The 14,313-nt window shown below is 34.8% G+C and overlaps 2 protein-coding genes across 2 annotated transcripts in view; one reads left to right on the forward strand and one right to left on the reverse strand.

The window, feature by feature from the left end:
• Window positions 1-14,313, reverse strand: part of LOC135081163 (brain tumor protein) — a 666,947-nt gene that overhangs the window by 558,029 nt on the left and 94,605 nt on the right. The gene's annotated exons all lie outside the window — the stretch shown is intronic.
• Window positions 5,121-6,484, forward strand: LOC135081157 (uncharacterized). The gene is made up of 2 exons (XM_063975891.1): window positions 5,121-6,090; window positions 6,437-6,484. The coding sequence occupies exons 1-2, from the start codon at window positions 5,203-5,205 to the stop codon at window positions 6,440-6,442; spliced, it is 894 nt and encodes a 297-aa protein (XP_063831961.1). The 5' UTR covers window positions 5,121-5,202; the 3' UTR covers window positions 6,443-6,484.

Genomic DNA, 14,313 nt, shown 5'->3' on the forward strand with positions numbered 1-14,313 from the left:
ACAATACTTCAGCTCTTTGAGACTTCTTCAAAGTAAAATAGCTCTTTTGTGCTGTAATTACAGTTGCATTTGTAATATTTCTTTGTCTCGGTGTCGTGAACCCGACAGGAGCAAGTTCAGCACCATCTAGCGCTTGAATTGTGCGACTGTTGTGTTAGTTTGGGCTAAGTGTAATAGATGGCGGTAGTTTTTTATGAGCATTCTTGTTTTTTAATTAGGTATTTACGTACCGTAAAAAGGCCTACCATTTTTTGTAGTACTGTGAGAATTAAATGTATTTAGTGATAATTACAACCAATTTGTGTTAATTATTGTATAAAATGGCATCATGCCTCTTACCTGGAAGCAATCGTTTGTTGTTCCGATACACAAGAGTGGGGATAGACATAATGCTCGTAACTATCGTGGAATCTCTAAGTTATCCGTTTTGCCAAAAATCTTTGAGAAGATTGTATACGACTCGTTGTATCCTGCAGTGAGCCCTTTGTTGACTGTCCATCAACATGGTTTCGTCGCTAAGCGGTCCACAGAAACTAATCTCTGTGAGTTTCTTGATACAGTATTGGAGGCTATGGATGGGGGCTTCCAGGTGGACGCTGTGTACACTGATTACTCAAAAGCATTCGATAAAATATCGCATTCTATCCTTATATCCAAACTTGAGGCAATCGGTGTGCATGGTGATCTGCTCAGATGGCTTACATCGTACCTTAGAAACCGAACACAGGCTGTGACGATTAAGGGTTTCACTTCCAGCTTTATTCCCATCCCTTCAGGAGTCCCACAGGGCTCGCATCTTGGCCCTTTGCTTTTTAATATATTCGTTAACGATGTTACAAATTGTTTTCAAAATTCTAAAATATTACTATATGCAGATGATACGAAAATATTCTCAGTTATAAAGTCAGAAAGTGACTGCCAAAAATTGCAAAGAGATTTAAACACTTTATGTGAATATTGTTCTCTCAATAAATTGTACCTAAATGTCGATAAGTGTAATGTCATAACCTTTAGTAGAAAGAAAAAAATAATTCAATACGATTATAAACTTGATGCGAAAAAATTAAAAAGGGTAAATGAGGTGCGAGATCTGGGGGTTGTCTTGGATAGCGGACTATATTTTGAGCAACATATCAATAAGATAATTGCTAAGGCATATAAATTGTTGGGTTTTATCTTTAGACAAAGTACTGATTTTAAAAATATTGGCACCTTAAAACTTCTCTATAATGCATACGTCCGGTCACAATTGGAATACGCCTCTACTGTGTGGAACCCTATGTACTCAAAGTACGTAAATATCTTGCAGAGTATCCAGGACAAGTTTGTAAGGCGTTTGAGGTATCGTTTTAAGGATTCCGAAGCCGTGGATAAAATTGAGCCCCTGGCCATTAGACGCGAATTTAGAGATCAATTTCTTTTATATAAAATCATAAATAGTATTGTTGACTCGCCCTATTTATTGAGTAAGTTGTCTTTCAGGTGTTCTAGACCTAACGCAAGACACGGAAAAACTTTTATGACGCCACTATGTAGGACTAATTATAGAAATAACTGTTTTGTCATTAGAGCCTGCAAAAAGTATGACAGTGATTATGGTCACGTTGACATATTTCACGAGAGGCCGATGCGGTTCCGTGGCCTAATAAATGTGTATTAATACACCTTACAAATAAAATTTGCGCATGGTTTTAAATGTTTAAGTTAGATAATTAAGTATTGTGAATCTGTCTTTTCAATTTTAAATTATCAGTGAAAACTCATAGGCTTGTGTAAGACTTATTATTTTTATTCTACATGTATCATAATATAAGCTGTATGTTTTCCTAATAAAGAAAATAAATAAATAAATAAAATAAAATAAGATATTTTCTCATAAATAACGAATTGCTATATTATAATTTGGAAATCCGACTCATGATAATATTACACAGTAATTGCTATTCATGTAGAATTAATTATAATATAATGTAGCCGTTTTAAGCAGAAATTAATATGACTCGCTTAATCCTTTTTGGTGCGGCCATCATGCTATCTAGTTTATGGTATCATAAAGTAACCGGAATACTTAGTTTACCGATATTACAGAGGTTATTAAGTAAGGTATTATTCACTCGATTGTCATCTGCTTTTTTATTATTATGCTCTGGCATACGGATTTTCACTACAGTTATGTACGTATTGTAACGTAAGAATATAGTTAAGTTTTAAGTAGTTAGGTAGGTAAGTGTATTATTTTGGCGACATTTAAATCTAGATTATTTATTATACTTACCTAATTGTCAATAGTTATGTTTAGTTACCTACATTTTAATAACTAAAGGAAAAGGGTGTTTTTTTTTCAAAATAACGAAATTAAATACTCTACTTATCAATTTCGTATCGTTTCACCTCAAAAAAAAATTGACTGATAATTTTGAAATTACAATTTATTTTCCTCATCGCAAATCCATAATCCGTTACTAGAGCACTTTAAATTCGAACAAGCCCAAATTATAGCCCACAATTTCTTCAATACATAAACAATGAAATAAAATAAAGAGTCCCTTTGTCAACAAAAGTACTAACAAGCAGGGGACATCGTGCCCACGCGTGACCCGTGGTCAAGTCGTGATCCCGGCTCTTCCGCGACACTTGCATTATCAGTAATGTCCCATTGCTAATGCTTTTTGCACTGCTAATTGTGTTTAGCGCCATCTGTTAGTCGATTGAGAAACTATTTGTTTTCTTGGGACTGTGCTGTGATTGGCTTAAAAATAAAAACGTATTTTAGGGCCGCTAGCGACAATATCTGCGCGTGCACGTCATTCGTCGCAGAAGCTCCGGACAGGCTGTTGCTAGAAATAATACAGGATTATTTTTAGAACACCAGAACTTCGCAGGGGTAGGTAGCTGCCATTATAAGCAACATTTATTCTGCTGATGATGATGTCTTATAAATAACCCTGTAGTTATTATTAAATTAGCTTCGTAACTGTTCAAATAATAACTCTGTAAGTACGAAATCAGAAAATCATCACTTCCTTTCGATAATAGTTAAATAAATAGGTAACTGTCTGCATACTCACTTGAAGTGACTTGGTAGTATTTGAATAAAACCATTTTAATTCAAAAAATCAATCACAAAACCATCTGAATTTCTCAATAACAAAAGACACTTCTGTGTATGTTTAATCAAAACACTCGCATCTGTTCAGCGCTAAAGTTCACAGAAACAACGTCAGAAGTGTCTAAGAAATAAAAGTGTCGGACCTGCCTCAACATAGCTTGGGTAGGACAAGGGCATCGGACGCGCAGGGCGTGAGTGCACTGGGACATAGAGTAACGAGCAATTATGTCAGCCACAGAACTGACCTGTAGGCATTAAGCATACCTAATCTTATAACTTTGGTACAACATTTTGTTACAAGAACAAGAAGTAGCCTACATCTGATGTCATACTTTATGAAAAGCTTATAACGTTTGAAACTGATCAATCTGACAATAATTGATCAGGGTAGGGGAGACTGGGTACGGTTGAAACAATTTTGCTTTTATTGTCTATAATTTTGTTGTTTAATAACGTAGTGACGATTACGATACGTGAAATTGAAATTTGAAGTTTTAGCTATGATATGGCTGTAGTTCCCGGGTTACTATTTTTAGAAATATACGAAATTTAAAAAAAAAGAAATTTTGTTTCAACCGTCCCCATGCCAGGGGCGGTTGAAACAGCGATTGGGGTCTGTTGAAATACATACAAATAATACAATAATTACTAATAAAACGTGTTTTATTTATTATTAATACTACGAATATTAAAATTATGGTAGCACATGACGACATTAATCAGTCTAAGTATTTAATATTTCTAAAACATTAATTAGCCTTTGATAAGTAGTAAACATTTAAAAAAATAACAGAAATATGATAAAATAAATGATATTTCCAAATCAAATAAACATTAATAATAAAATAATATTAAAATTCTGAAGAAAGTTAACGAAAATCTTAATTTTTTTTTCAAACCATACTTTTCCGCCGCTTTCCGCAGTGAATCTCCAGCTTTTACCTCCTCTAATGCTTTACCAAGTCAATTTCCTCCCTGGAAATCTTCCTTACCCAAACTCTCGGCATCTACAAAAAATAAACATTAATAGGTACCTACATTTTCTGTTTCAACCGTACCCAAAAAAAATGTTTCAACCGTCCCCAACCCCACTTTTGGTAAAATATACTTTATAGTTTCGACACTAATAATCACAAATTAAAAATAGTTACTGTCCCTTATTCTAAAAGCTTCATTATAATCGCAAACGCACACTCGATACATACACATAAAAAGAACAGGTAGTATAAGCGTTAATGTCTGAAGAAAAATACTTACTTTGGGTAGTAAAAAACAAAATGGTGTTTTATACACAATGTCAACGCGTTAGGAAGTTATTAGGCACTAAATTCGTGTTCAGACCTGTCTTCCGCTTCTTTTTCCCCTAGGACCCCTTACTCCCCGTGGAACCGTTTACGAGATATTTGCTCTGTTTCAACCGTCCTTTGTTTCAACTGTACCCAGTCTCCCCTACTTGAGAAATGCTTGAATTTTTTTAACTAATCTACGAAAAAATACTTAATGATTGTTTAAACTTGTGTTTCCTGAACTTCTGAGAGTTGACTGAATTCAATTCTCCAAAGTGAAATGTGGTTTCACCAATAAAATCGCAATCATTTGTTCCAAGTTGGCTATCTTCCATCCATCAATCCGTCTATCGACTTAATAAGAATAAATAACTAACAACGAAATATTATTTTTACAGCCGAATATAAAAATATATGTCACTTTTAACGCCGATAGTAAATGTACAGAGTTGTTGAGATTACGTTTTATGGTTTCATACATACAACACAATAATTCCATAATCGCGTTTGTTTGCTTTACGATTCTGATAAGGTTATTGATTTTCATCCATTCACGTGCTAAATATTTCATAACATTTCATGGTACTCCATTACTATTTATTAGTTTTCGTGTTTCACACGAATGTCAACGTAACAATGATGATAATTGTAACATTATTGTAATGTGACAACACTACTGAGAATAGACTATAGATTGGATATGTATTGTCTGTGGAAAAATGGAGAGTAAAACAGGATGTACATGACACAGTGATTATTTTATTTAATAAATCCCAAATCATCAACAGTTAAATACAATAATATGATATGGCGCAGTCAGGAGATGGCAAGAACCAGGCCGCGGGTGTAAGACCCGTGAGTATTAAAGCCGACACGATGCAGGGATTAAGCCTTGCCCAACCGCCGCCATTGTCTTTTGAAGGAGATTTGGCAAAAAACTTCAAGACATGGATAAGACATGTGGAACTGTACATGGTGGCGACTGAATGCCATAAAAAGAGTTCTGAAATAAAAGCAGCAATATTATTACACCTCTTGGGCGAGGAAGGAGTGGACAAATTTGACACGATAGACCTGCCTGAAGCTAAAAAGAAGGATTATGATGAGGTATTAAAAGCCCTTGGAGATTATTGCATGCCAAAAACAAACGAAAGTATAAATAGACACACATTTTTTAACAGGAATCAGAAAGAGGGTGAAAATATAACAGAATATGTAGCCCAACTAAAGAAACTATCAGTGACCTGCAACTTTGAGGGTCTACGTGACAGTCTCATTAAAGACAGAATAATAGGAGGATTATTAGATAAAACATTGCAAGAAAGACTCTTAAGAGAGCAAGAACTATCATTAGAAAAGTGCATAAATATGTGTAAGACCGCAGAAATAGCGACACAATATATGAGAAAACTGACAGAAGAAGACTCGAAAGATATTGACAAAATAAATAGAGATCATCGCCAACAACCTATGAGTAGAGCATTCAAATGTAAAAGCTGCGGATATCAACACCCTCCACGTCGTTGTCCAGCATATGGCAAACAATGTAATTATTGCAAGAAGATGAACCATTTTTCTACTGTCTGTAGGAATCGAATGAAGGATCACAACATAAAGGAAATACAGCAGAATCCTCAGCAAGAAACAAATCAAGAATATACATTGGGTACAGTATACACTGACTGGACATTGCAGGTAAAACTACAGGACTACAATAAAAATATTACATTTAAATTAGACACAGGTGCCGGTTGCAATGTAATATCTAAAAAAATGTTGGACAGTTTGGGAATTCATAAAAAGTTAAATAGGTCAAGCTCTATTCTTAGAAATTACAATAACTCAAAAATTAATTTACTAGGCACATTAGATTTATCATGTATAATAAAAAATAAAAAACATGTTTTGAAATTTCATATTGTAGATTGTGATTCATCTCCATTGATAGGATTACCAACCATACAAAAATTAAATTTAATGATATTATTAGGGGAAATACAAAAACAAGATATTATAAAGCAATACTCTAATTTATTTACAGGAATAGGAGAACTGAAGGATTATGTTTATGATTTCAAGTTGATCCCGAATTACACAGGGAAAGTAATTCCTTGTCGACCGGTGCCCATGAAGCTATTGGATGCATATAAAAAAGAGTTGCAAACTATGGAGGAAAATAAAATAATAAGAAGAATAGAAGAACCCACAGATTTTGTAAATGCAGTGGTAATAGTAAGAAAAAATGATAATTCGCTTCGCATATGTCTTGACCCACAATATCTCAATTCTTGTCTATTAAGGGAACATTTTAAATTACCAACATTTGAAGAAATTGCTGCAAAAATGGCAAACGCTAAGGTATTCAGTAAATTAGACTGTAGTAAAGCGTTCTATCAATTGAAATTAAGCGAAACCAGTTCAAAACTAACCACCTTTCAAACACCATTTGGTAGGTATTGTTTTTTAAGAATGCCATACGGAGTAAAGGTAGCATCAGAGGTTTACCATAAACAGTTTTCTCGCCTGTTTGAAGGCATTCCAAATGTAGAAATTTTTGTAGACGACCTAATTTTATGGGCTGATAGTGAAGCTGAACATGAGAAAATTTTACACAGAATATTACAAAAAGCTTCAGAGCATAATATTACATTTAATGCAGACAAATGTATATTTAAAACTAACAAATTAAAATTTTTGGGACATGTTTTCACTGATAAAGGCATTTATATTGATGAGGATAAAATAGACAGCATAATAAAAATGGAGAAACCAACAGATGTAACAGGCATTCAAAAGCTATTAGGTATCATTACATATGTTTCTAAATTTATTCCCAATGTATCTGAACTAACAGCTCCTCTAAGATTATTATTAAAAAAGGACAAGGATTGGGAATGGGGTCTAGAACAAGAAAAATCTTTCAAGGAAATCAAAGAGCTTTTAACTTCCTCCCCAGTATTGCAATATTACAATCCAAACTTACCATGTTTATTAAGTGTAGATGCAAGTAGTAATGGTGTGGGTGCAGTTTTATTACAAAATGGATTTCCAGTAGCCTATGCATCCAAAGCATTCACAGACACACAAAAATCATGGGCACAGATCGAAAAGGAAATGTATGCAATTGTATTTGCTTGTGAAAAATTTCATTTTTACATAATGGGTCGAAACTTTGAGGTGGAATCTGATCATAAACCTTTAATTCCCATAATGAAAAAACCTTTAGCAGAAATACCTGTTAGATTACAAAAGATGCGGTTAAGATTACAGCACTATGACATAACATTAAAATACAAACCAGGAAAGTTATTACAACTTGCTGATTACTTGTCACGTAATTATTTAAAAGCTAAGGTTGAGGAGGATGATGATTTTGATTGTAGTATATTGTTAGTAGATTTAAAAGAAAAAATGAGTGTGAAACGATATGAAGAGTTTAAAAAAGAAACAGATTGTGATGAAGACCTAAAAATAGTAAAAAAGTTATTATCTGAAGGATGGCCGACTAATGGTAAAAATTTACCGGATTCCTTAAAACCCTATCATACATTTCACACTGATTTACATTTAATGGATGGACTAATTTTCAAAAAACATTGTATCATGGTCCCAAAATCTTTGCAGAAAGACATCTTATCCAAATTGCATTATAATCACTTGGGTAGAGAGAAAACTAAAATAAGAGCTAGAGAGTCGGTATATTGGATAGGAATTTCAAAAGACATTGATAATTACATTCAAAACTGTGATACTTGTACAAAGCATAGTGTAGAAAATTACAAAGAACCTCTATTACCACATAAAATTCCAAAGGAGGCTTGGCAAAAAATAGGTGTGGATATTTTTCATTTGTATTCAAAAGATTATTTGTTAATAGTGGATTATTTTTCAAAATATGTAGAAGTTATAGCTTTACAGTCACTATCTACAGAGGAGGTAATAAAAGCAATAAAACAGTGTTTTGCACGCTTTGGAATTCCAATTGAATTAAATAGTGATGGAGGACCTCAATTTACATCTATGAAGTTTAAAGAATTTTCACACAAATGGGGTTTTCAGCATACAGTTTCTTCGCCTTATTATCCCAGAAGTAACGGTATGGTAGAAAGGCACATACAAACTATCAAAAAGATGCTAAAAAAATGCGTAGAAGATAAAAAAGATCCATATCTAGCAATATTAGAACTTAGAAACACCCCCATCTCAAACAACATTGAATCACCTAATCAAATATTGTTAGGTCGTAAAATTAGAGGTCTGATACCAAATCTGGAAAGCATCAGTAGTCAAAGTCAGCAGAAGGTCAGAAGCGAATTATTAAAAAGGCAAACTAATCAAAAATATTATTATGACAGAAATGTTAGGCCGTTGAAGGAGTTTTCAACGGGAGAAAATGTATTAATAAAAAATCACAAAAATGGGACTTATGACAGACATGCAAAGATATTGGGTCCATCAAATAAACCTAGATCATATAATGTTATAACTGAATCGGGAAATATTGTTAATAGAAATAGATATCATTTAAAAAAGAGCTCAAAAGATTATAAGTTTGTTGCAAGTGGTGTTAAAGAAATAGAATATCCAAAGTTTAATAGTTTCAATGAGGCTATAGAAGTTGAAAATACAGGATTTAATGATTGTTATGAGAATGTAAGTCACCAGGACGCACTTAATAATAAACGTCTATCACAGAATGAAACCAGCATAGAACCTAGCTGCATTGTAGAAAATAGAATGGAAGATAATTTAAATAATCATACATCACAAAATAATTGTAAAAGGTCAATTAAAGGTAGAGCCATTAGGCTTCCTAAATACTTAGAAGATTATGTGCAGGGTTAATTAATTATAGTTATGCTAATTGTTTGTTTATAGTCATCTAGACTTTTGTATCAGAATCAACTGATAACAAATGTATGTATCTTTTAATTAATTTGTTAAAAGGAAAGATGTAACATTATTGTAATGTGACAACACTACTGAGAATAGACTATAGATTGGATATGTATTGTCTGTGGAAAAATGGAGAGTAAAACAGGATGTACATGACACAGTGATTATTTTATTTAATAAATCCCAAATCATCAACAGTTAAATACAATAATATGATAATAATGTTTTATTATGATATTCATAATTTATGTAATATTTAATGGAAATTTACTGTCACTTTGCTCCCGTTCAATGACATAATAATGTTTTTTACTAAATCAATATAGTTAGTTAATACTTCTAAATATTCTGTTTATTCATAGAGGTATAATATGACGAAATGTTTCGGGATTAAGTAGAAGTACCACATGAGCTTCCGTTGTCTTGTCTCAAATCTCGTGCTCCCAGATACAAAATAATCAATAACACCCTTTCAGGCAAATAAAAAATAAAGGCAAAAAATACAAGACAATGAGTAGAGTCAGTTCTACCCGATTAGTCTATGAGACTCTTGACCCCCGAGCGTGACCAGCGAGCGATCGTTGCCACTGAGCTCAATTGGACGTGTATCTGTACCTAGCTGAGTGAGTAGGTACAATACTGTGCGTGCATTGTCGTCGATTTACTTCCGCGTCTCTGGGACCGAACCAATTGATCTTTTGTGATTAATTAATTGCGTGGGATTCAATTTGTCTTAACATGTTTTTTATGTCAAACTAAAATTAGGAGGACTTTATTTTTTCACCATTATTCGAACTGTTAACGTTTTCAACATTCTAAACTAGGTACTGTCTTTATTACATTAAAATGACTGTACGAGTATAGCGTGAAATGATTTTAATTTACTGATGAGATGTTTAAAGATTGCTTTGAAATAAAATAAAAAATATAAACCCTTTAAAGTGCTGCGATTAATGTAATGTAAGCATACACTGAAAATTTACATTAGCCTCTTTAATTTTATCTGTAACAAAATAAGCTCTTTAAAAGTAAACAATGATGAAAATAAGTTATGAAATATTTCAGCTCAGTGAATCTCAGAGATGACTCCACTACAATGTCGTGTGATTGCTTTCTCATAAATTCTGAATCTACTTTATACGAATATCGGCTGAGCAATAAAACGTTTGAGTGGCTTCAATATTGTGGTACTAAGTATTTTTAGGGGTTCCTTTCTGAAACTGAAACCGTACGAATGTCACTGTTGAATCAAACTTTGCGCTTATTTTGAGAAAAGTCGGGAAAGTATTTGAATGGAAAAAGGAATGGTGCTATAGAAAAAATAGCGTTGTTCTTGAACGTGCGTAACGTGCTACGGAATTACGAAAACTTGAAATGTGACTGTGGTTTTGTCGTTGTTTATGTACCTTTGAAAAAAGAACTGATTTTGGAAGCCAGGAGCTTTCTCTTGTGAAGCCACAAAAATGTCTTTACTCCAAGCTAAACGACTCAGATTTTCCTATTTTCTTAGGACTTCGAGTACAATTTGTCATGGAGCCTACTTTACTAAATACTCCTATAATGTTCTAAATCGTTTCAATTTCAACTAAATTACTTCCAATGCTGGCTTCCACTAAAACTCTCTAGGATTTCTACAATGATCGCATAAAAAGCTTCCCGCGACCTTCACCATAATATCGTCCACCCACCGAGTCCACTACGTTCAGGTTGAATTCGAGTCGAACCTTAATTTCAAACTCCTCCTATGTTCTTCTGATTAATTTTGTTGCAGATCCAATGACAGCCCGGACAAACTTGATCTTCACTGGTTGGGTTTTTACTGGCGGTCAAGCTGTAGATCCTGGCTACACAAGAGTTGCAGCGGTGGGAACGAGAGGTGGGAATAGTCCCGTGCAGTCAAAGCCTTGTATTAGATACAATAACGCAGAGCAACAACTTGTATAAGCTCCCAGGCACGTCAACCCACGTGCGACAATACAGCTTCCTGACCGACAAGCTTTCGCACAGTGAGGTGTGGTGTCACTTATAGCGATTATTGGGCTTTCAAATGTTTGTGATAAAAGGACAATCTCTAAAGTTATTCTCGGGGAAGTGCCATTTTTTTGACGCCAAGTGTAGTAATTTTTGAGAAGTAGAATTGAGTAGTCTAATAATTATTGAGACAAACATTTGACTCTGTGAAACCACACTACATAACGGCGTTTGTTTTCATGTAATGACAAAGTTGCATGAGCAAATTTGTTATGGGTGTGCTTGCTGACATAATAAATGCTGTAGGAGAAGTAAGATCCAATATGCTGATGCACTTCTTTATTTCGGGATTTTAACAATGCGTGTGTCGTCTGTAGGCCAGTAGAATTAAACACAAAAATTGATTAAATCGGAAATAATTCCTATAAAAGATTTTTTTGCTTTAATGGCTTCATTGGTTGCCCATTAAGACTCTCCTAAGTTTTCGACTTCGACGGAGTTGTGCTTAAGTGGTGGGGGCCCCCGAAAGCGGCGTTTTTTCGGTTTTCCGGTTATACCGCGTAAAGGACTTGCCCTATCGAAATGTGGTCTTCATGACGGTTAAAGGGCACTTAATCCTGCATTGAATAAGACCAAATTCATATGTTTTAGACAAACCGTTCTCGCGCTAAAGTTCGGCAAAGTAGAAAATATACGTATAATTAATGACCCTCTCCACGTCCAATGGCTTGTTACCCACATGCTTCCAAGCCTTGTAAAGGGTCGCCTTAATCAGTGTAACCCTAACAAGGCTCACGAGTTTGATTCGCTTATCCTTGTTCGTCCCAGCCGTTCTTTAACTGCGGTTGCTGCACCTCTTCCTGACACTCTCCTGAACGACTCTGTGTTACCTAATGTGGCTGCCTCTCTTCCTTGTACCCTCCTGTACGATTGCATTGCTTAGCTATATGCCTGGTCCAAGGTTCGACGCCACAAAATCAACTTTGTACGCGTGAAAATAGTTTAAATACTATTTTCCGTGCTTGCAACATTTTTCTTTACTGCTTCGCCTCTATTAGTCGTAGAGTGATTGTATATATCCTATAGCCTTCCTCAATGTATGAGCTATTCAACACAAAAATAATGATTTCAATCAAACTAGTAATTCTTAAGATTAGCGCGTTCAAACAAACAAACAAAAAACTCTTCAGCATTTTAATATGAACTTGTTGTTGTTGATTTTTGGCGTCGAACCTTAGACCAGGCATACGGCTAGGCAACGTAGTCATGCAGGAGGATACAAGGAAGAGGGGCAGCCACAGTAGGTAACACAGAGTCGTTCAGGTGAGTGCCAGGAAGAGGTGCAGCAACCGCAGTTAAGGAACGGCTGGGACGAACAAGGATAGGCGCATCAAGCTCGTAAGCCTTGATAGGGTTACACTGGTTGAGGTGGCCCTTTTCAAGACTTGGAAGCCTGTGGGTAACAAAACATTGGACGTGGAGAGGGTCATTAATTATACGTATATTTTCTACTTTGCCGAACATTAGCGCGAGAACGGTTTGTCCGAAACATATGAATTTGGTCTTATTCAATGCAGGATTAAGTGCCCTTCAACCGTCATGAAGACCACTTTTTGATAGGGTAAGTCCTTTACGCGGTATAACCGGAAAACCGAAAAAATGCCTCTTTCGGGGGCCCCCACCACTTAAGCACAACTCCGTCGAAGTCGAAAACTTAGGAGAGTCTTAATGGGCAACCAATGAAGCCATTAAAACAATAAAATCTTTTGTAGGAATTATTTCCGATTTAAAAGCTAATTCTACTGGACTACTGGCATAGGTAGGTATTTGAGTCACGGAATGAAAAGGTTCGTCAGTTTTCAAATTGATTCCTTCAACGAATCGCGAGCACATATTACCTTTTGAAACTATGTTACAGAATAATCTCGATTTAGAGAAAATAATCTTTAACTGTTCGTCAGTAAAGTTCAAATTCATTCAGATCAAAGTTGTTTGACGATTTAACTTGTCAAGAAGATTATTATGATTGATAAACTAAAACCTTCTTGTTGGTTCAACCTGCCATTATTATCTATTAAATAAAAAAAACTACATTTTGTAACATTGCAGCATTGCACTGATGGGATAGAAAAACAAGCAAAACCTTATTCGTTAGCAAACGTCATATTTATTTAAATGTTAGTAGCACTGTTTCTTGCACGGTTATGTTGGCAGGTTTGACTCTTACAGTACCTAGTGCAAGCGAAAACCGACACTAAGGTGACGAACCTTTTCATTCCGCGACTGTACTTATATTCCAATATCATTTAATATCCTTTAGTTACAGTCCGATTTAAACTTTACAGTACACAATATTAGGTATCAACGAGGCGAAGAACCAGAGCGTCGATGTTACGTCACTACCAGGTGCGCAGTTATCCTGATCGCGTTATAAGTTTGAATCGGACCGTACCCGCTGCTATTGTAACTCCACCCATATTTCATTGTATAAGCAGACAAGTTCGAAACGCTGTGATTATTACTATGGTTTCCAACTGATTATGTAACACAGCTTTGGGCTAACTTCGCCGAGCTAGCTTTAATGGCGCCGATAAAATGCAAAGCTTTTGACCCACTTGCAGTAAGAGCTTTTTATTAAGTTCCCAAAGTTTTAATCTTTGTTTGGTGTGGGTGAGTAAGTGCTTTTATGAAGCTGTAAGAAAATCAATTTAATTAAGAGCTTCTAGCAAAAGATGTTATTATATCAAATTAAAATCTGTACATTAGAATAGTTGAGGCGTGGAATTTACAATTGGACTGTGCCAAAAAGGCAAAATCAAGTTTTTGCTTTTTATGATGGACTGCCATTCCATAATAATATGTAAGGTGCAAAGTGCCATTCCACGCTTCAGTTATTTTTCTTACAATTTTGACTATGGGAATGCATTACTACAAGGGTTTCAATAAAAGCCTATGGAGATTAGCTGAAGTGTTTAAAATTTTGAGCCAAAACAAGATCTTAGGCAGAATCTTTACGAAGTTTAGCACGTTTAAGAGAATGAAATAAAAAGG

Source organism: Ostrinia nubilalis, chromosome 19 (genome assembly GCF_963855985.1).
Source record: "Ostrinia nubilalis chromosome 19, ilOstNubi1.1, whole genome shotgun sequence".
NCBI lineage: Eukaryota > Metazoa > Arthropoda > Insecta > Lepidoptera > Crambidae > Ostrinia > Ostrinia nubilalis.

Coding starts and splice junctions, on each gene's coding strand:
- LOC135081157 (XM_063975891.1), top strand. CDS start 5,203: ATGGCGCAGTCAGGAGATGGCAAGAACCAGGCCGCGGGTGTAAGACCC.